This window comes from Coturnix japonica, chromosome Z, assembly GCF_054131305.1.
Source record: "Coturnix japonica strain WE chromosome Z, WE-NBRP24, whole genome shotgun sequence".
NCBI classification, from domain to species: domain Eukaryota; kingdom Metazoa; phylum Chordata; class Aves; order Galliformes; family Phasianidae; genus Coturnix; species Coturnix japonica.
Window position 1 is genome coordinate 40,698,714 of NC_140702.1, and position 20,329 is coordinate 40,719,042.

Sequence of the window (20,329 nt, forward strand, 5' to 3'; positions counted from 1 at the left end):
AGCGAATGTCTTTGACTGATCAGTCATAAGCCCTCTACACAACACCAATTCTTAAGTCACATCAGTGCATCCTAGAAATCTAGAAGATCTAGAAATCCACCAAGGTAGCTGAAAACGAAACATGGACAAGTGCTGTTGCTTGCTTCTGGCTGGAGGCTATGTGTGGGATAGCACTGCAGCAGTTTAATCTGCTTGTCTACCAAATAGCTTTTTCTGACATAAATTAATCAGAAGAAGTGTTTAAAATTCCCCACTGAATGGAAACTTTCTGAGGTTATTGTCAGTTCAGTTAACTGTCTTGTAATGAGCCACAGGATTTTTTTCCCAAAGAAATTGAAAATATGGTGTAATGTCGTGTCTGCACTTCTCTTAAGAGTGGCACTCACCTGTACTGGAGTGTCTGTGAAGGGCTTCACATGCTGGTGGCTCTTAGTGACCCATAACAAAGGCATGGTGCTACTGGAAACTGTGAAGAAAGAATCAAAGAGCTCAATTGGAAGACAAGAAGATTTATGGAAGCTCTATTGAAAATCAGTAGCAGAGAGCATGTCCATCATGTATGTGTTCACATAGACCTTTGGAATCCGTTAGCTGGACTTGCTTCCAGAGTGGTGTCCACTGATACCACTGAAACAGATTACAGTGGGAAACTCTCTAAGTAATGTCTACATCTAAAAGGTCATTGTTTCCCACTCTTTTAAGTGTGGAAAGATTTAAGTGCGAACATTATTTTCTGTTTTGCAGAAAGAAGACTGCAGTGTTCAAGTACAATAATTCAGTAGTCTTTCACGAACAATTTTGTTTGTTTCATCTTGTCAACTAGTGTCTTATAACTTTTACGGTTCAGAGACCTTTTCTGCTTAGTATTGTTTTTTCCTCTGTCTCCAAATTGCAGGTTGTCCGACCATACCAGACAATGTCCAATCCCATGAGTAAGTTGACAGTACTCAACAGTATGCATTCACATTTCATTTTGGCTGACAATGGCACTACTGGCAAATATGGAGCAGAGGTGAAACTTCGTAGACAGCTGGAAAAGCACATTTCACTTCAGAAGATAAATACACGTGAGTAACATTTTCTTTATTTTGTTTTATGATTACAATTATATTTTAAAAATAAAATAGACAATAAGTTCTGTATATTTCAGGGAGCACTATCTACTAGCAAATGCAATGGATGAGCAAGAGATAAGCAAATAATCATGAACAGAGCTAATGCATTTTGGTTTTGGAGTAGTGTATGCAAGATTGCAGCACAAAAGTATAAATGAATTTGTTTCTGATAAGTTTCAAACAATATTTGTCAAAACTCTTTTGCTTCAACTTAGATGTTTGGTATCCCACTTCTCCTCAAAACTGTATAATTCTGGTCCCTTCATTTCATAATCATAAAATCATAGAACCGCTATGGCTGGAAAAGACCACTGAGGTGACCTAGTAAAGGTAGAGAGAAGAGTGACAAAAAGTGAGATCTTTTTGTGACAAAATCTTTGCAATTTGGAATGTCTGTATATGTACAGACAGGTATGAAATTCTGTAGTACACAGAAAAGTTTAAGGAGAAATGACTGTACAACTCAAGCAGGCCCAGAGCCATCAATATTTAGAGACAGTGTGTTGCCTGTAAAGTGTTACTCTGTGTTTGCACTATACTTACTGCTCCTAAGCTGTCATTGACTACAGCCGGAGAAAGAATACAAGGTCACATGGTCCTTTCATCTCTTTTTTTAAAGATCATTTTGGGATAGAACATTTTGTCTCATTAACAGATTGAAGCAGCAGGTTTTCTCTCAAAGTTATGTTTTTAATTTCCCACAGAAAATGACAAAAAAAAAAAAAAAAAAAAAAAAAAAAACCTCAGGTTAGTGATTAGGTAAAGTAAAACAGTAAAATATAATGTCTCAATATTGGTATTATTCTTTCTGTACTGCTGCGAAAGCTTAATTTAGATGTGACATTTACTCCTTTTAAGACATTTTTGTTACTACTGTTTCCTTCTGCTTAGTTTGAACTTAGTGCTAGCAAAAGAGAAAAGGATCAGTTCTGTAAGTTGAGGTTAGCACTTACTTAGGGAGCAAAATTTCAGCTTCTCAGTTGACAGGTAGAATTCTTTCTCAGCCTTAGACTCATGGAGTCAGGTTGGAAAAGACCTTCAGTCCAGGCAAACCTCAGCATTTTATCTGCATAACCTACCTTTAGGAATGAAAACAGAACTCATTTTTCGGAAGTGACCGTATGCAGTTTTTTTGCCAAAAACTCTCCACAAACATGCAATTTTGAGGCTAAGAAATCTGATGTTTTTTTTGTGAAACAAGTACTTGAAATTGGAATGAGATTAGGAAACACATCTAATTACTCAGGTATCAGAGGATAACGAATTATAGGCAGGCACAATACAACGCACAAAAACTAGCATTTCAGAAGGGCTTGGTAAAGCTTTTGGTATCATGAATGCAGTCTGTACTTAAACTAAATTTGTGTCTGTCATGGTTTTGTAATTTTGCAATTTTGCTATCAGTATTCCACATCATAACATCATGTAAAGCATGGATAATTTTATCGAATGTGCAGTTCACAGAAGAAATCTACATATCCCAGAGAACATCATGGTCAGGGATAAGTCATGGGACCAGGACACTATACAATCTCACTCCCAGGCTGGAGTTCTCTTTCTCTCGGACTTCTCAGAGAGTGGGAAGCGTTCCAGCTGTGTTGCCTTGAGTTCACAGTAGGCCTCTAGGATTTCGGAGACTCTCTCTGTTTTGTTCAATTTATTAGCCTCAATTATATTATATTATATTGTGTTACCTTGTATTCCGATATCATATTTAGTAAAATAAGTTTTCCTCCTTAGATTGCTGCTGTTTTTATCCCATTCCCCTTTTTTCCCTTTCTTTCCGGGCCTGGGGGGCCCTACGGGGTGGCTCTCCCCTGTCACGGGCATAGGTAAATCTAGGTAACCCGTGACAGTGTCCTACTTAGATTTTTCAACACCACTGAATCAATTGGAAGCAGCAGTAAATCAAAGTGAGAGCAGTCCAGGCTTTTTAGTTTTATGATATCAGTGTAAAATTTCTTTTTCTCAATAGTGTGTGAGTATGCTCAAGTGTGTAAGTCTTCTAAGTTGCACCTTTGTGGGTGTTCTTAGCAGATGGAGATTAGTGTGATCTAAGCCAAGGCTAACCAGATAGTCATACTTGAAAATGAATAAATGAAGTAGTCAAGCTATAGAATGACGCACTGTAAATGGGATGTTTATAAGAAAATTGTCAGCATGTGTGGTTCACAGCATAAATTTTTGTTATTGAGAGAAGCTTCATATTAAAAAATAAATCTCTTCAGAGATTTAACTTAATTCAGACTTATACAAAACATTTATCCACTGAAAAATGGATAAACTCCAAATCTTGTTAGCTCTCATGACCTCATCAAAAACCTTCAAAAAAGGAAGGATTTCTCACCTCTGGTTTCTCTTTTCAACCCCACCCCTCACGCCCCCCCCCCCCCAGGTCCCATGCCCGTATCTTCCTCTTCTTTTCCTATTCCCATGTGACAGACTGACTCTAGCATTTTACCTCTTCCAGAACTACTGAGAAGGAGGATTGCAGGTGATATTTGTACAGCATGTCTCTGTGACATCCAGAATTTTTATGTTTTCTACTATGACTGACATTATAGCATCAGTAAACAAAATTACAAGCACTTCCAGGATTAGGGAGTTCTTTGTTTATGCCATGTTTCACTTTCTTCTCTTTTTAAGGAAAGTGATTTAGTGCTGTTTTGCCTCCAGTTAATGGAAAGGTGACCATATGGGTGAGAAAAGGACCACCTGTCCTTTTGGGTCAGCCAAACAGATGGCCACTTTTTTGATGCCCTTCCTTACCCTTGGTTCTAGCAGAGCAATAGAGGTCCTTGGTCATATGTGTTCAGGGTCAATGCTACAAAGAGATCTTAATTGGAACAGGAATGTGTCTGAGCACACATATCCTTGTTTACCATTTTACAGTGAGAAGCATTAAAATGGAGGGAGCAGCATCAAACTTTTGTTCTCTGGAGAACTGGTAAAGTACAGTTATTTGTCAATCACCAAAAATAAATAAACAAATAAATAAGTAGACTAGAAAACAGAACAGATTCTGGAACAAATACAGTTTGTAAATTCTTATTTCACAGCCTGTCCATGGACAATGGTGCTAAAAGCAGATTTTTTGACTTGTTTTTAAGCCTGCCTGACTTTTACATGCCAGGCTTATCTCTTCTTATTTTCCTTCCTGAGCTTCAACTGTACCATTTTTCAGTTTAATTATAGTTCCTCTGGAGGTTTGAGATTGTGTGTTATTCATGAAGAGAAAATTCAAGTGTACTACTCACCTATAAAACACATGGAAAACTGTATTCCTCTAAAATATATTGAAAAAAGATTTTCTTATAAAAACTGAGTTTTAATCAGGCCAGTAAATACGCCACTTAATTCCAAAAAAAACTGTTTTTAATATGGCATCACTTGCAGTCATTCTACAGCATCTAATTTCCTGAATGAATGTCTCTGTTAAATAATAATAAAAACTTGCCTTATATCCCTGTGAATTTATGACCACTAGAGAAAAAGATTGTTTATTTATTATTATTTATCGAAACCTCTGTTTCCCATCTACCTATTCAGCTTATACCTACCACTTCTATAGCTCTGATTCTGCCCCCAGAAACTATTCACACAAAAATCAAAAATGCTTCCCAGACAAGCAGAGAGTGCATTTGCAGGTTAGTCTGAGTTTGCAGCTTCAGTAACCCAGTAACCCAGTTGTGTATTTAGCTAGAGGTCACTTTGACGCTTCAGTGCTTAGAGGTCTTTATTTTCACAAGTAAAGAGAACCTTAACACAACCCAGCAACTGTTGCTTACAGTTGCTGCCACCAGTTCTCCTGAAGCATAAAGTTTCAAAGCGAATCATAGTGCTGTAAGAAATGATAAAAGTAAGATGAACTTCTCAAGAACTGTTTTGAGTTAAAAAGTAAATAATGAATGTGATCGGAACAGAAATGTTTATCATATTCAGTTCACACAACTGCTTGAGTCCTGGACTTCTTGCTGGAATTTGAAGGTAGGAAGACCTCAAAGTGTACTCTGGAAAGAAGGAAAAATAATTTCATGATGATTTCAGCCATATAATTTATTTGTACAGCATTACATGGATAATTTGGCAGCTCTGTAAAAATTTTTACATAGAAACATGATATTAAAACACTTTCAGTTCATTCATTCAAAAATACTGCAAAAACTTTCTGTGATGAAAGCAAAGAAATTTTAAGCACAATAAAACATCTCCACTCAAAATATATGATTTTCCTGTACTCCAGCTACAGTGCTTTGCTTATACTGCTTCATGGACAATGTGGCTTCTTCTTCAAAGCCATGCATGGATTATAGATCAGAAGAGATCGATCTGCATCGATTGTAGTTGGCAACTGTAGTTGGCCACCCTCTTGGGATAGGTGAACTGTAACACAAGGTTTTGAAGAATAAGCTATACACTTATACTGAAGAAAATCTTCCATTTATATTAAACTTAGCACAACAGAAACATCCTTATCCTTAATACTAGTTTTCATTTTCCACTTTTATGTGGTGACATAAACACTTTAAGTGTTACGTACATGATCATAGATTCATAGAAGGTTAAAGTTGGAGGTGACTTCAGAGATCACCTAGTTCCCACCTGCTGCCATGGGCAGGGTTGCTAGCCACCTGATTAGGCTGCCCAGGAACCCATCCAACCTGGCCTTGAACACTTCTATAGTTGGGGCATCCACAACCTCTTTAAGCAGCCTGCTCCAGTGCTTCACTGACCTCCGAGTAAAAAAAATTCTTCCTAACATCTAATCTAAATCCACCTATCTCTTTTAGTTTAAAGCCTTTATTCCTTGTTCTGTCACTATTGGTCCCTTTCCTGAGTGAAGTTTCTCTTCAAGTACTGGAAGGCAGCAATAAGGTCTCCCTGGAACCTTCTCTTCTCCAAGCTAAACAAGCCAAACTCACTCTACCCTACCACAGAATAGGTGTTTCAGCCTTTAGATCATCTTTATGGCCCTCCTCTGGACCCACTCCAACAGCTTCACATCCTACCTCTGTTGGTGCACAGTACTCCAGATGGGCCCTCACAAGGTCAGAGCATGAGGGGTCCATCTCCTCCCTCATCCTGCCTCCCCTTTTTATGCAGCCCAGGATACAGTTGGCCTTCAAGGGCTTCAGGAGCACACTGCTGGCTCACATCCAGCTTTTCATTCACCAGAAGCCTCTCCTCCTTCTACACCAGGTTATTCTAAATGAGTTCTCACAGACTCTTCTTGTATCTGTAATTGCCTTAACCTAAGTGCAATACCTTGCATTTCACCTTATTAAACCTCACCTTAGATTTTCAGGTGCCCACTTTTAAGTATGTTCTGGGCCCTCAGGATGATGTTCCTCCTTTCTTTTGTGTCAACTGCACCACTAAGCTTAGTGTCATCAGCAAACTTGCTGAAAGTACACTCAATCTCTCTGTCTGTGCCATTGATAAGGATGTTAAAGAACATCAGTCCCAAGATGGACCCTTCAGGGACACCCCTTGTGACCAACCTCCTCCTGGACAGAGCCACTGACAAAAAAACTCCTGGCTACAGCCATTCAAACAATTATTTATCCACCTAATAGACAGCCTTCAAATCCAGATCCCTCCAGTTTAGAGATATGGTGCAGGACCACATCAAAGCTCTTACACAAGTCCAAGTCGATTGCATCAGTTACCTGTCCTTTGTCTGCTGATACCATCATTCCATCATAGAAGGCTGCCGAATAGGTCAGGCATGATTTGCCCTTGGTGAAATCGTGCTGGCTATCTCATCTTGCATGTGCTTTGACATCTCTTCCATGAGAATTTGCTCCACAATCTTCCCAGACACAGACATGGGGCTCACTGGCCTGTAGTTCTCTGGATCTTCCTTTCACACTTCTGTGAGTGTGGGAGTGATGTTTCCCTTTCTCCAGTCACCAAGGACTTCTCCCAGCCGCCATGGTTTTTCAAATATGCTGGAGAGTGGATAAACAACCACATCAGTCAATTTCTTCAAAATGCTGGGGTGCATATCATCCATCCTCACAGACTTGTACACCTAACATTATGCTTCATCTTAATGTGAAAGCAACATTAAAAAAAAAAAAATAAAAAATCTCTACTGCAGTTTTTTTAAGGGCTTGTATCATTATTGAGTTGGCAGATGTCACCTTTGGTTCTGGAAGTTTGGTGAGAAGTGGCTACTCCTTAGCAAGGAACTGATCAAAAGGTTGTGTGGTTTGATTGGATAAATGAGGTTTGGAGAGGGTAATGTGTCAACAGTGTCTGTTCATGTGACCCGTGGACTTCCCTTTGTCATCCTATGCCTGAGAATATATGAAGGGGGCTGGGAAGGCAAAGGGACGTTCAACTGTCATCACTGGCATCTTCTCTGACCATTGCACCATCATCAAATACACTGGAATTCTCATTTGTTTCAGATTTTTTGTGTTCTGTTCAGCTCTCAGTGCATTTCCATAACCGCATAGCTAAGATGTAGGTACAAACTTCCTTCCAGGGGAGGGAGACTGCTGTAAATTAGACTTTGGTGAAATCTGAAGAATCCTCAGAACTTTTTGAAGATTTACTGGTTTGAGGTTTGTGGGAGGTCAGTAACATGAGCCTTTTTCATTGAAATTTTCATGTTAGTATATCAGGCACTGAAACCAAAAAATATTTCAAAAAGTTCTTGGAAAACATGTATCAGTAAAAAGCTATTCTTGAGGCACAGATATGTAAGCAGTGATAGATTACAAGAGGATCTGTATGATCTTTTCACAAAAGTGGCTTATATTGCATAAGGAATATGTTTCCCTCTATTTATGATGTACTGAAATTCAGAGGAGGAGACTTACATGTCCAGTAATTCTCTGAAATCAATCTCAGCTGTCCATAAAGGTGGAGGCCATCCATTTTCTCTGAAAATGCCTTTCCACTGAAAAAAAGAAAAAATTGTTTCTTGGGGGTAGGTGCTTGTATGGTATAAGTTTCGCTAACTTGTACCTGTAACAGAAGCAGTTACCAGTGTAATCTGTGTGATTACACAGTGTGATCCTCAGGAAAAAAACAACAAAGACACTATAGTGGAGACAGACAATAAATTACTAAGGAGGTAATGAGGAAAAATTAGTGAGGAGATATCTCCTAATGCATCACATACGTATCTCACTTGTATCTTATATGTCATATGTATATCACAGAGCATGTTTAGATTGAAGAGGAAGGAGCACTGGACAATTAAAAATGAAAGAAATGAGATGAGGGCAGAAGAGAAAGAGCAGATTCAGTTAAATGAAATGAGATCATATTCTTTGTAAAGTGAAGAATTAAAAATAAAAGAGATAAAATGTGATAAAGTATTACACACAGAGGAACAGAGAAAAGATGAAAGTGTGACTAGAATGCCAAAATGAAAATTAGAATGATAACACAAAATGGAAGTGACCAACATAAGGAAAACAAGGAGAATGAATACAAGCTACAAAGGAGGCAATAAAGCTGAACAAAATAAGATTTATATTAGTAATTTTAAAATATGTTTGGGAAGCATGAAAAAAGTGCATGATAACAAAAGAGCCTGAGCTGAAGAGGAGACAAAAAAATAAATTGAAAAGCAAAAATAAGTCAAAGCTTCTGAGCTTTATTAGCAGTGCTTCTCTTTGCAGTGTTACACATAATCGTTTAGTTCCATGAATATGAGAAAGATAGCAAATATTCTCAGAATTTGTTGTATTGACTTACCAGGTCACTTTGATTTCTCTAGATGTAGGGCATGTCATGAGTCTCCAGACAAGTGGAAGATCTATTAACTTATTAAAATAGAAATTTGTTACAGTTCTGCAGAAGGGGATAGAATTTTACATGTTCATGTTACTTTAAAAAACAGAACAAACAAACAAAAATAAATAAATAAATAAAAACACAGTCTGTTAGCTGTATGTGCTCCTATTATTGTCCTTCTGATGATTAACAGAAATCTGTCTCATCTTTACCATGACAGGAATAAGTAAACATTTGGTTATTCTCTCAGGAAGATACCAGAAATAAGTGGTGAGGAAGAAGGAGGGCTCACTGCAAGAAGAGCAGCTATGTGAAATTAAGTTTGAGTTGGGTATAGCAGCTGAGAGGTGTTCATGCCTCTCTGCATAGTAAGATGCAACATCTCTCTCCATCATCCCATGAAGGCTATGCTCTTTTTTTTCCAGTCTTGGCTAATAATCTAATAGTTTTGATTGTTTGAGGGAGCAGATAGAGGAGGGGCAAACTCACAAAAATTGTGTCTACCTTATGCACTGACTGAAATGAAAGACTCCCCTTAAACTCATGGTGCTTGGAGCAGTCAGAACAGACCTAGGAGTGGTAAACACTGCTGCTGTGATTTTTAGAGATGGGAGAAGTCAATCTTTGTATAATGCAAATGATCTTTTTGATACTGATATTTTAGCTCAAATAGTTTCGTAAACCTCTGAAGGCATTTTCAGGCCTGAAAACACCTGTAACATCCATTAAGACTAACCTCAAAAGAAGGATGTGGATTATTTCAGGATGTTCTCTGTTATTACTGAAGCTTTTTGAGGCAACTAGGACCATACACAGTGCCACAGAGAAGTCTAAAGGTGAGAAAGGTATATTTGTTTATACAGACAAGCTTTTAAAAGACTGTTTAAAGTCCAAAACCATTTTAAAACAGTGTTTACCCTGTGGTTAGACACACTATTAACAAGTGAAAGAAGAGCAGTGTCTGTTGACTTAGTATTTCTGTAAGGCAAATATTAGTCCAGAAATTTAAAATTACTTCCCTCAAACTCTCAAGCTCATGCTGAGTGGACCCTTGCTCATTAAAATTCCAGAGCATATTTAATTGCTTGTCTACTCTGTGTAAGTATTTCTCACTGTGATGTCCAAGCGCTGTGCAAACACTTGGACCAACATGCTTCTAAGAACCACAGGTTTCATGTGGAGAGTTTCTTTCATCTTTGTTGATGCAACGCAGTGTTGCGTACTCTGCTAGCCCTATGAAGTAGGGGCAAGAAGTTGACCTTCCAAGATTGATTTCTTTGTAGAAATGAGTGCTTTCTTTCGTTTGTTTTCCTTATCTAAGTTTGCAGAAAGAGGTTCCAGCTTGAGTTTCAAAGTTGCAAAAGACTAAAACAGTGCAAAAGGAATGAGATCTTATTTCTCTAAGTTTCAGATATAAATTATTCAAGGTTATTAGTTGATTTTCAGTAAAAAATCATACTTCTCTCACATATTTGGGCTAAAGTTAAGATCAGATTTTTAAAAATTTAGTTCAAAATTGTCAAGAACTTCTTGAGTACATGGATATTTTTGTTGAGCTTCACAGAACTTTATGAGTCTTCCAGTAAGAATTAAATGGGATTTTCACTAATGTCACTGAAGAACATTCCTTGAATTAAAAAGTCCTGAACTGAAACATCATCTATCAAGCAAATAGTCTGTTTGTGGGAAACACATCTGTTTGATGTAGTTGTGGATTTGTTACTCTGGCCCTAGTTTTAGGATTAAAGACCATGGTTGCTGGGTTATTTTTTTATTTATATTCCTATTTAGAATTGTATGTATAAATTGGCATTTTCGTGAATTTTTAATAGAGTTTTCTTTTCAAACAGTAAGTATTCATCCACATGAGAATCAAATGCAGTCAATTTAGTTTCATATCTGAAACATCTGTAGAAAGGAAACCAAAAACCAGATGAATAGTTCAGTGCTCCACAAGACACCTGTCTGTAATGGAGTTGTAATACATGCGCTCAGAGTGCATTTTGTTAGGATTAGATACATTTCTGGATCCAAGTATTACCTCAAGTGTAAGTTGCTTACCATTATAAACCCTTGCATTTTTGAAGTTTCCCATTCTGCTCATCATATCCTGTAGTCCTGTGTGAATGTGTATGAGAGATACCATGTCTGTAAGATGAGGGATGATTACTTCCAGTACATCAAAAGAGCTACCTACTTGCTTTACTGAGCTATTTGCCTTCACATTAGCTGTTACAGTTGACTAACACTTAGGCCAGCTCTTCATCACATACTGGGCCTATAAATGCTAGATCAGCTGCAGCCAAGGGTGGGTTTGGGTCATGCCTCAGTATAGCACAAGCACTTGTGAAACTTTCTAATGTATCACAGTTATTCCTATAAGCACACTTGCATACATGAGTAATAAATGCATTTTGTAGTAAATGCATTTTATTTATTTGTTGGTCTAGATGACAATAGATAACTCATCTTTAGCTCTTCGTAGAAAGAATTACTAATAATTTATATGATTGCTATAGATTATTTATAAATATACTCACATTATAAAATATTAACAGTTTTCCAAGAAATGAGAAAATAATGTCAGGCTGTGCAAAATAGATTTTTTTAAATTTCTTTTCACACTACACAGACATTATGCAGAGTATTTTCTTGCTTCGAATTCCAAAGTCATTCATTTCTTACAGTTTATTGTTTTAACTTACAAATTCATGCAGCACCGCTGTGTCGACAGAAAAATAGGATTATTGTTCTGAATAAAAACATAAATGCTTAGATATTGCCAGTGGTGCACATCAGAATGAATGTTCTGGTACGTACATACCTGCATGGAATCACAATTGCCAGAAAGCGTCTCAGTGGCTCTGTTGCTGGTTGCAAAGGCAATAACACACTAATGAACCTTTAGGTTGACTGCATAAATCTTTTGCATGGTATTGCAGTTTAATTTACAATATTACTCCAGCCGTGTACATAATAACTGACTCTGTGAAGCACTTAGCAATCTAATCTACTCTGCAAAAATCTACACTTGCAATACACTAAATAAAAGTTATTATTTTTTAAATTAGAATAGGAACGAGCCTCCAAGAACTGACCTTAACTCACATATCTTTCTTGCTACTTCTTCTTTTTGGATGAGTCAGTGTATGAAATGGAAATAAATATGCTGTTCTCCCTGTTTTCCATTCGTTAGACCCTGAGAGACTGCCTTTCTTTTTGTATTCATAGCAGGGAGAGTAGGAATTCAAAGTATGACATGGAGATCCTATTAAATGAGAAATAGTAGTATGCAACTTTGTGAGAGGTGTTTAGCATCTGCTCTTGAATACAAGTTGGATGTTTCCTTTGAAAGTTTGAGAGAAATGCTCTAACTGGCTCATGAACTATTTTCAATAACATAAAATAAAATTAAAGAAAAATTGGTTTTCATCAATTTTTACTGTCTTGAAACAAGAGTAGTTAATCCAGTGATAAGCCTTGCAGGGTTTATACAATAGTCAGCATTCTCAAGTCTAAATATATAGACTGCTAGGCAATAAAGTTTTCTCCTTTCAAGAGACAAAGGCAAATGATTTGCTACAACCTAAACTCAAGCAAAAAAAAAAAAAAAAAAAAAAAAAAAAAGCCACAAAAAAGAAAACCACAACTTAAAAGCAATCCTCCATGTAACCACTATTTTCTAGATATTTAAAAGATTATGAGCTTCTCTCTACAAAGCTGAGTCGTATCTTGTTTACTGTTTTCAATGAAATAGAAAAGCATCTAGATCTTTGAAAATGATTTGCCTTTTTATTTGGGAAACAACTTTTTATTTACAGGGAAACAACACCTGTGGTCAAGGCTTTGCTATTAGTTGTAATGCACTGTCCGTTCCTAGGAACAGTAACCTGAGATTTTAGAATAAATAGTGTTTCAGTAGAGAATATTACTGCTGTGGTCTTTCACAGATTGCTAGAAGTATGGAATCACAGAATCGCAGACTAGTTGAGATTGGAAGGGGCCTCTGGAGATCATCAGATCCAACCTCTTGCTCAGGCAGGGACACTTAAAGAGGTTGCCTGGAACTATATGTGTACATACCTGTCTACCTAACTGTTGGCAGGTTGAAGGATTCTGTTTTTCAATGAAATATCAAAATACAGTACAGAATGCATATACAAGAAAAGCCGATAGAAAACACTCAGCTAGTTCTACTGCTTGAGTCCTTTGGGATACCTCTGTCTTGTCAGGAAGTGGAAAGCATATGAGTTTGTTAGTCATCTGAACATCAGCCTAGTGTCAAATTGTCTTTCTCTAAATCCATAAGACTCTCGTGGCAAATTCTCTCTTGGAACATTCGCAGAAGAGGCTCACCCAAATATAGTAAAGGTTTTGAAAACAAATGTGTTTGTTCTCTAGTTAAGCATTGGCTTGGCTCTCTCGGTAGCACTGTCCAACATGTGAACTACAGCTCAGGGAATGTGCTTTGCAAGTAGGAGAGATTTCAAAGACTGTGAGACCACCTAGGATTAGAAAACAAGTGTTCAGTTGGCTTGCAAGTACTTTGAGTTTGTCAAAGTGAAGTTTACATGGCTATCCAGCTGCAACCTTAAAATGCATCCAGTAAGGAAATAAAAATACCATGACAGAGGTGTTTTCAAAACTACTGCAGAAAGAACCAATGATTGGCAACCCATATCATGCAAAATCTAGATTACAAACAAACTGCTATGTTACAATTCAAACATATTAGGAAGAATTGTGGTTACTTCTCTGTGATTTCAAAACAAAATTTGATTCTGTAAAATACGTGTGGTCTATTTCAACCATGAAAGTGGCATTTGAAAGAAAAGATAATTCTTTGAAATCCTTTTTTATGTAATGGAGCAGACCAGATGACTACAGTGATCCCTTCTGACCTTAAAAGCTACGATTTTCTGAATGGCATTTTCTCTAATATGACACTATACAGTCACTTTCCAGTAATTTCAGTTTGACTTTTTTTTCCCTGTTTTCCGTTGTTTTGTTTGCTTTGCTGGCTTTGCTTTTGTTTTGTTTTGTTTTGTTTTGTTTGTTTTTGTTTCTTTCTTTCTTTTTCTTACTCCAGGAATTGGTCAAGGGGTTCCAGTGGTAGCCCTCATTGTGGAAGGAGGTCCCAATGTTATCTCTATTGTTCTGGAGTACCTGCGAGACACTCCTCCTGTTCCTGTTGTGATATGTGATGGCAGTGGTCGGGCATCTGACATACTTGCCTTTGGTCACAAATACTCTGAAGAAGGAGGGTAAGTCATTTCCTACTGAAGGCTAGTTCACGTAATTGTGTGCCATGAGATGTACCATATGGACAAGTGCAACACATTATCTTGAAGCTTCTGGTCAAGAGAAACACAGAACGTGCATAATTATTTTCATTTTATTCAAAACTGGCTTCCAAAAGTTCTGTGATTGTAGCAGTGTACTACAATCCTCAGGTTTCATTCAGTTCTACATAAATGTAGGCATGTAAATACCAAATGTTAATATTATCTATTTTGTGTTTGTGCTGCCCTTTGGGCATAATTGTTCACATCTGCCAATACTCACACAACTGCTTGTACACTGATCTGCAATCACACCACCAGGACATTTTCCACTTCCAGAACAATTTTTGATAGGCTCCTTTTCAGCTAGGAGGCCTCCAGCATGTACAGATTCCTGGGCTGTTTCTCCCCAGCTGCAGTACTTTGAACTTCTTGATGCACGAAAGCTTATGCCATGGCAGGGACAGCTGCTTTCAGGACCTACTGGAGAAACCAAGTTTGTCACTACCGTATTGGATACTGTTCTGGTACACATTCACCTGGGCGGCCTTCTTTACAATGTACTAGACACACTGCTGTGTCTACTGGCAGTACTGTGGGAGCTGTGTTCTTGACATAGCTCCCCTGTAGACTGCTCCTTGGCACTGGCCAAAAGGATGCCTGACACTCCACAAACAGTCGCAGGCGGTAGCTGACACAAAAATTTGAGACACCCTGAGTCAGCAGTAGCCGATCTCACTGGTTTTAATCTAGAACTTCCTCAGCCCCATATCCTTGTGAACCACCCTCCTTACTGCATCTGTACTTGACAGCAACAGACACCCTCAGAAGGATTCCAGGCATTCTCTGATGAACTTGGACTTTGTCCCCAGAAGTTTCCAAGTCAGAAAGCAGAGATTATTACTCATAGTAAGAAAAAGAAAAACAAGAGGAGGTTTAACAATTTTAGGACAAAACATAAAAATGGCATCAAATCCTCCTCAGATTAAATTAATAGGAGCTATTTCATGTGACTTCTCTAATTAGCTGCACTAATCTGATCAAGATTCAGTGAGAAGGGGATCTTTTTTTTTTTTTTTTTGTGAGTGTTAGATATGTGTTAGTGTGATATGTATTCACACCTAGTGTAGTTATGTGAACAATGAAACATAAATACATAAACACTAATATCTAGATCAAACGATATTGCATTGCCTGTAAACAAATGTGATTATGAACTTCTTCAACCTAAAGCTCCTAATTTTCCAGTAATACTAAAATCAGTTTTGTACTCAGGGCCATGCATCAGGAGTATGTTAGTTTTCATCTGAATATGTGAGAGGTTATTTCTCTGTTTTCAGTGGCCATTCTAGTAATATATTTAACGTAACCTTACTCAGACACCTTACTCAGACATCTTCTTGCATGACGTGAACCTATGCAGTTTCTGTATACTATGTCTGTATTCTGATGTCATCATGAAAAAATAATACAGCTAGAACAGAATGAATGCAATTTATTTCATAATTAAAAACTCTGATCTGTAAGAACAAATGAAACAAATACTGGTTGCTAGAAGTACAGCAAGCAAGCCATTTGTTACCTGAGATGCTCAAGTCCTGCTTCATTAAAGATGTTGTTCTCACTTGCCATAGATCTTGTTTCTGTGGTGGTGCTGTTTCAGGTCATTCCTGCAATATTATCAAAGAGTCTTTTTGTTTCTGTTCACTCTGCACTAAATAGAATGCACAGGCTAGAAAATTGCTAAGGCAATTTCTGTGTTTTTGCCCCAATTCTGAAAAAATCACTTGTATGTGCAGCTATATTCTTGAGAATACCAAAAGCCTAACACCAATATTATGTATATTCATAAAAATATTCTACACAAACAAATTGCAGTTCAGATGCAAATTGAGTATGTCTCTCCACTCACTCCTCTCTGCTTATATTAACCTAGATTTGAAAAGTGATTAGCAGTGTGAGGAGAATACAGAATAACTGGGACATTTGCTGACTGTGGCTACTAGCTTTTTCTTTCAGATACAATCTAAGTAGGTTACACAGAACTGTGTCTAATACACACTAAATGAAAGTAGCACATCCAATTTGTGTCCAGAATTTAATTCTGCAGTCCTCTCTGCAATCCCACAAGTCTATTTTAATTCTGGCTCCTGGCTGCAAATCAGGGTCTTCTTCAAGTCCCAGCATATCTTCTTACTGCTGTGCACTAGATGTCTGATCTAAAGAATTCAAAACCCACATCATTCATGGTAGCAGCAGATTCAGCCCTTTGGCACTGATAGTATCACAGTATTTCAGTACCTTAAAATGTTATTCATTGGAGACAAAAAAATGGAATCATTCTCTGCATGTACAGTATGTATGTATGTATACATATACTAAGCATGTCTGTACATTTGCAAGTTTATTTGCAAACTTGTTTCAAGGGATCACAGAACTATGTCTGGAGCATGAGAAATAGCTCTCTTTGCTTGAGTTTCCTTCACCAGTCCATCAGCAATCCATACTTTCAGAAAGACCATTGGGTGCTGGGCCATTTGCTCATCTGCCCAGAAGATCCTTTCTATTGGGTAGCACAGAGTTCTGGTGCGCCTGCCTTCCCTCTTCATTTTTTATTCTTCCTAATTGATTTTACTTAGCAGAAGCAGAAACAATTTTTGATATGACTAATGGTGTAGTATTCCTTTGTCAATGTCTGCACATCCTTGAGCAGACAAGAGGGGAAGCTCTGCATTGTTTTTAAGCCTGAAAATGGGCTTTCCTCCTGAAGATGTGGACATGTCACAAGCCTAAGGCTGATGTTGGGTGCATATTGTAGCTACAAGTAAGACTTCTTTGGGCTGCAGTGGAATGAGGCTGTCAGAACAGCACAGATTGCTGTGCATGCCTTGACTTGCAGGAGATGCTCCTGTGACTTCATGATGTGCTAAGAACAGTGATGCATAACTTAAAGTAAAGGTGTCTCACATCTCTCAGAAAAGGTCTATCCAAATTTCAAGGGGAAGGAAAGACAGATAAAAAGTTTCCACTGAGCTGAGATTTGAGCATTATGAATATCAGTTATACAGTATTGGTGCAGGATGGTTTTTTAAGTTTACCTTAACTATAATGCCAACAATTGCACATTACCTTGGTCTGAAAAGCATTGAACAGAGTATTTAAGAACAATATATTTTCAGTGTTTTTTCACTACAAGCAAATAAACCTAATGAGTTCCCAGTACCTTTTACATCCTAATAACAAACAAATTATATACAGTAGAAAACCTAAAGGAAGGCATAATTGCAGGCTTCCCTATGATAGGACTTGGAATATTTTTTTGGCTACTTTTTACTATTTTCCCTAATTTAAATGTCAAGTTCTGCAACCCCTGAAAAACTTAGTTTCTCAAATTTTCAAATACTGAAAATGTGTTGAAGTTCAGGAAAAACAGGAACAATCTTAAGCACCCAAATTTGCCCCCCTTAAGGTCCCCACACTATGTAAGAGATTGTCCTAGTAGTTAATAACTGTCCTTCACGTACAGATGAAGTATTTTTGATGGCACAATGAAGCATGCCCTTTCATTTCACTTTCTTTTTTTTCCCCCCCCACAAACAGGAAATAAAACAATTCCAGTATAATTACTTATAGAGTCATTCAGTAATAGTTTTTAATCTTCAAAGATCTTATTAATTACATACTGAATTTAAAAGGAGAAAAATGAAATGCTGTGTTACAACTATATTGCTTCTTAGGTAAATATTTTCTTACAGAATGGGAATTACTTGCAGTATTCAAATGCAGTCTCCCATCTGAATTTATAGCACATTAACTACTCATCAGTTCTACTCCTGCAGATATGAAACCCTTAAAGAATTCATTTCAATGCCACAAAAATATACTTCTTGCCAAATGTTCATAAAGAAATAGGTAAAATATTCTCTCTGTTTTAAATGAGCAGCCTCACAAGAGAATCATTAAATATTGTGTTTGGATTGATCTGTCTCATCATCCACTGTGGCATAGCTGTTAGGCTTCATAACTGAAGTATTATGTGACATAAATATCTTTTTTTCTAATGCAGAGTAGAGAAAATGTTGGGATGCTTTAAGCATAAAAGATCAGAATGGAAGTCTGTGTGACTCTTCTGTGTCCCTCATGATGCCATTCTAGTACATCTGAGTTATTTTGTAAGGTTTTTCACATTGCATGCTTTCGTATTATTACTGTTCTCTTGTATCACCTGTCAGATCAAAACTGGATAGAAGAAGGTCATTTCTCTGCTGAAATACAACCAGCTCTCAGATTGAAAGGCAGACATTCAATAAACACAGTCAGTGAAAAAAAAATGGTTTAAAAGAACTGCCACCAATGAAAAGTTGCAAGTAACACAGATTCCTTATGAAAGCACCCCAATATTGTCCCCATTTAAATAGAATGAAGGAATAATTACATTTATCTTCTGTCTCTTCTCACTACAATTCTATGCAAAATATGTGGATTTGAAAAGTCTGAGAAATTCAGTCAGTCCCATGGAGTCAATGCACTACTGCATCTTATTTGCAATTCCAATGAAAAAAATCAGCAGAGACTCTATTCATATTACTAATGTATGGCGTGATTGTCTACAATGCTAACCATAATTAAAATGGAAAATCCCTTCAGCTTTCCATAGAGGACAGCAAGGAACTGTTTTCACATCACATTGATATTTTATGGATGCATTTTCTTTATCTCAAATAAAAGGAATAATAAATAAAAGAACTTGCAAAAGAAAAGCTAAAAACAGATGGTATGCAGTTCAGTGAAAAGAAAGTGTATCAATTAGAGAATTTCAAAGCAAGTGATTACAAAAAAATTAGAAATCTATAATGAACTTATATTTGAAGTTAGGTTATAGAAATTATGCTAGTATGTTGTACAACTCCAGTACTAAAAAGCTCTGGAGTGAAATGACTGATTTAGGGAGCTGGCTATGGACCAGATCTTTCACATCTCCTCCAATGTTCCATGAGGCTGAAAGATTGTGATGTTACTGAGGAGAGTGTTTAATATTTCCTCATGTATTAGGCATGACTTCAAAAAAATCTCTGTATGAGGTGTGAGGATGCCAAAATGCTGTCGTCTCTCTTTACCGGATCAGCCAAAACAAGGAAGTTCTGCTTTGCTGTTTAATATTCCAGCATATCTTGTACAGAACTAGAATGCCACTTTGCTTACTTTGTCACTTCAACATTTTTAATTGTCCTCTAACTGGATCCAATACATTTTTCTCCTTTTTTTTCCTGTGATAAGATCATAAAGATCAGGTTTGATAATCTGTTGCATCAAAACTAATATCAATTATTTATTCCAATCTCTCATAGCTGCCCTTATGAGTGGATTCTTTTCCTAAAATTAAGTGTAGGTATATATGTTTCTTCCTTAGATGTTAGATTTTTGAAAGAATTTATCTGAGTTCCATCAAAACATAAGCTATATAAGCAATCCTTCTTCTCTGAAAGAAAAGCAGAAGTGTTTGTTTCCTGAAAATGATCTCAGGTACTTAGAGAATGAAAGAACAGGCTTTACATATGTGGGGAGTGAAGTAAGAGATCAATTCAAATTGTCTGCAAGGTGTTTTGAGAAGACAGGAACAGTTTACCTGGGATATTACTGCCTTGGCAAATTATGTGTAATTCAGGGAATTACACCACCAAAATGCTCCTAACAGGACATTATTGGTATGCTGCAATGTATTTTCTATACTGAAGCCTACCAGAAAGATTATAAAAATGTTATCTTCTTCTGACACTACCTGTATTTATATCTGAAGCACAGTTTTGTTAAGGTGAGAATGTGCTAATGTTCCAGGAATCCATAATAGTAGAGTAGCAGTCTGGTAGACTGAGGGATGTTAGTCATCAAGGGTTCATAGTAAATGTACTGTTTCCCAAGTCACTGTTTGAGAATCTCCTGTGTTCTGGGTTAGACTTCTTGTCACAAGCCATCTCTTTTCCCTGAGCCTATTCTTAGAAATGTGTGATTTTCAAAAATACATAATAAGATTGTTTGTGTAGCAAACTGAAATTTCTTTGCATTGCAGATAAATCAACACATCACCTGTATGTTATAGTTATTTTCCTCACAGTGTTCTGTGAAATTATATCTCTTTTAGATGCATTGGATTTGGTGTACACGTTCCATCTACCTATG

The 20,329-nt window shown here is 37.1% G+C and overlaps 1 protein-coding gene across 18 annotated transcripts in view; it reads left to right on the plus strand.

Annotated features, from left to right (window-relative positions):
• The window catches only part of TRPM3 (transient receptor potential cation channel subfamily M member 3), a 399,190-nt gene that overhangs the window by 294,498 nt on the left and 84,363 nt on the right, over positions 1-20,329 (plus strand). For all 18 annotated transcript variants that reach the window (XM_085529722.1, XM_085529723.1, XM_015849141.3 and 15 more), the window contains exons 6-7: positions 896-1,067; positions 13,960-14,134. In XM_085529722.1, coding sequence (XP_085385848.1) covers positions 896-1,067; positions 13,960-14,134 — 347 coding nt within the window. The remainder of the gene's footprint in view (positions 1-895; positions 1,068-13,959; positions 14,135-20,329) is intronic.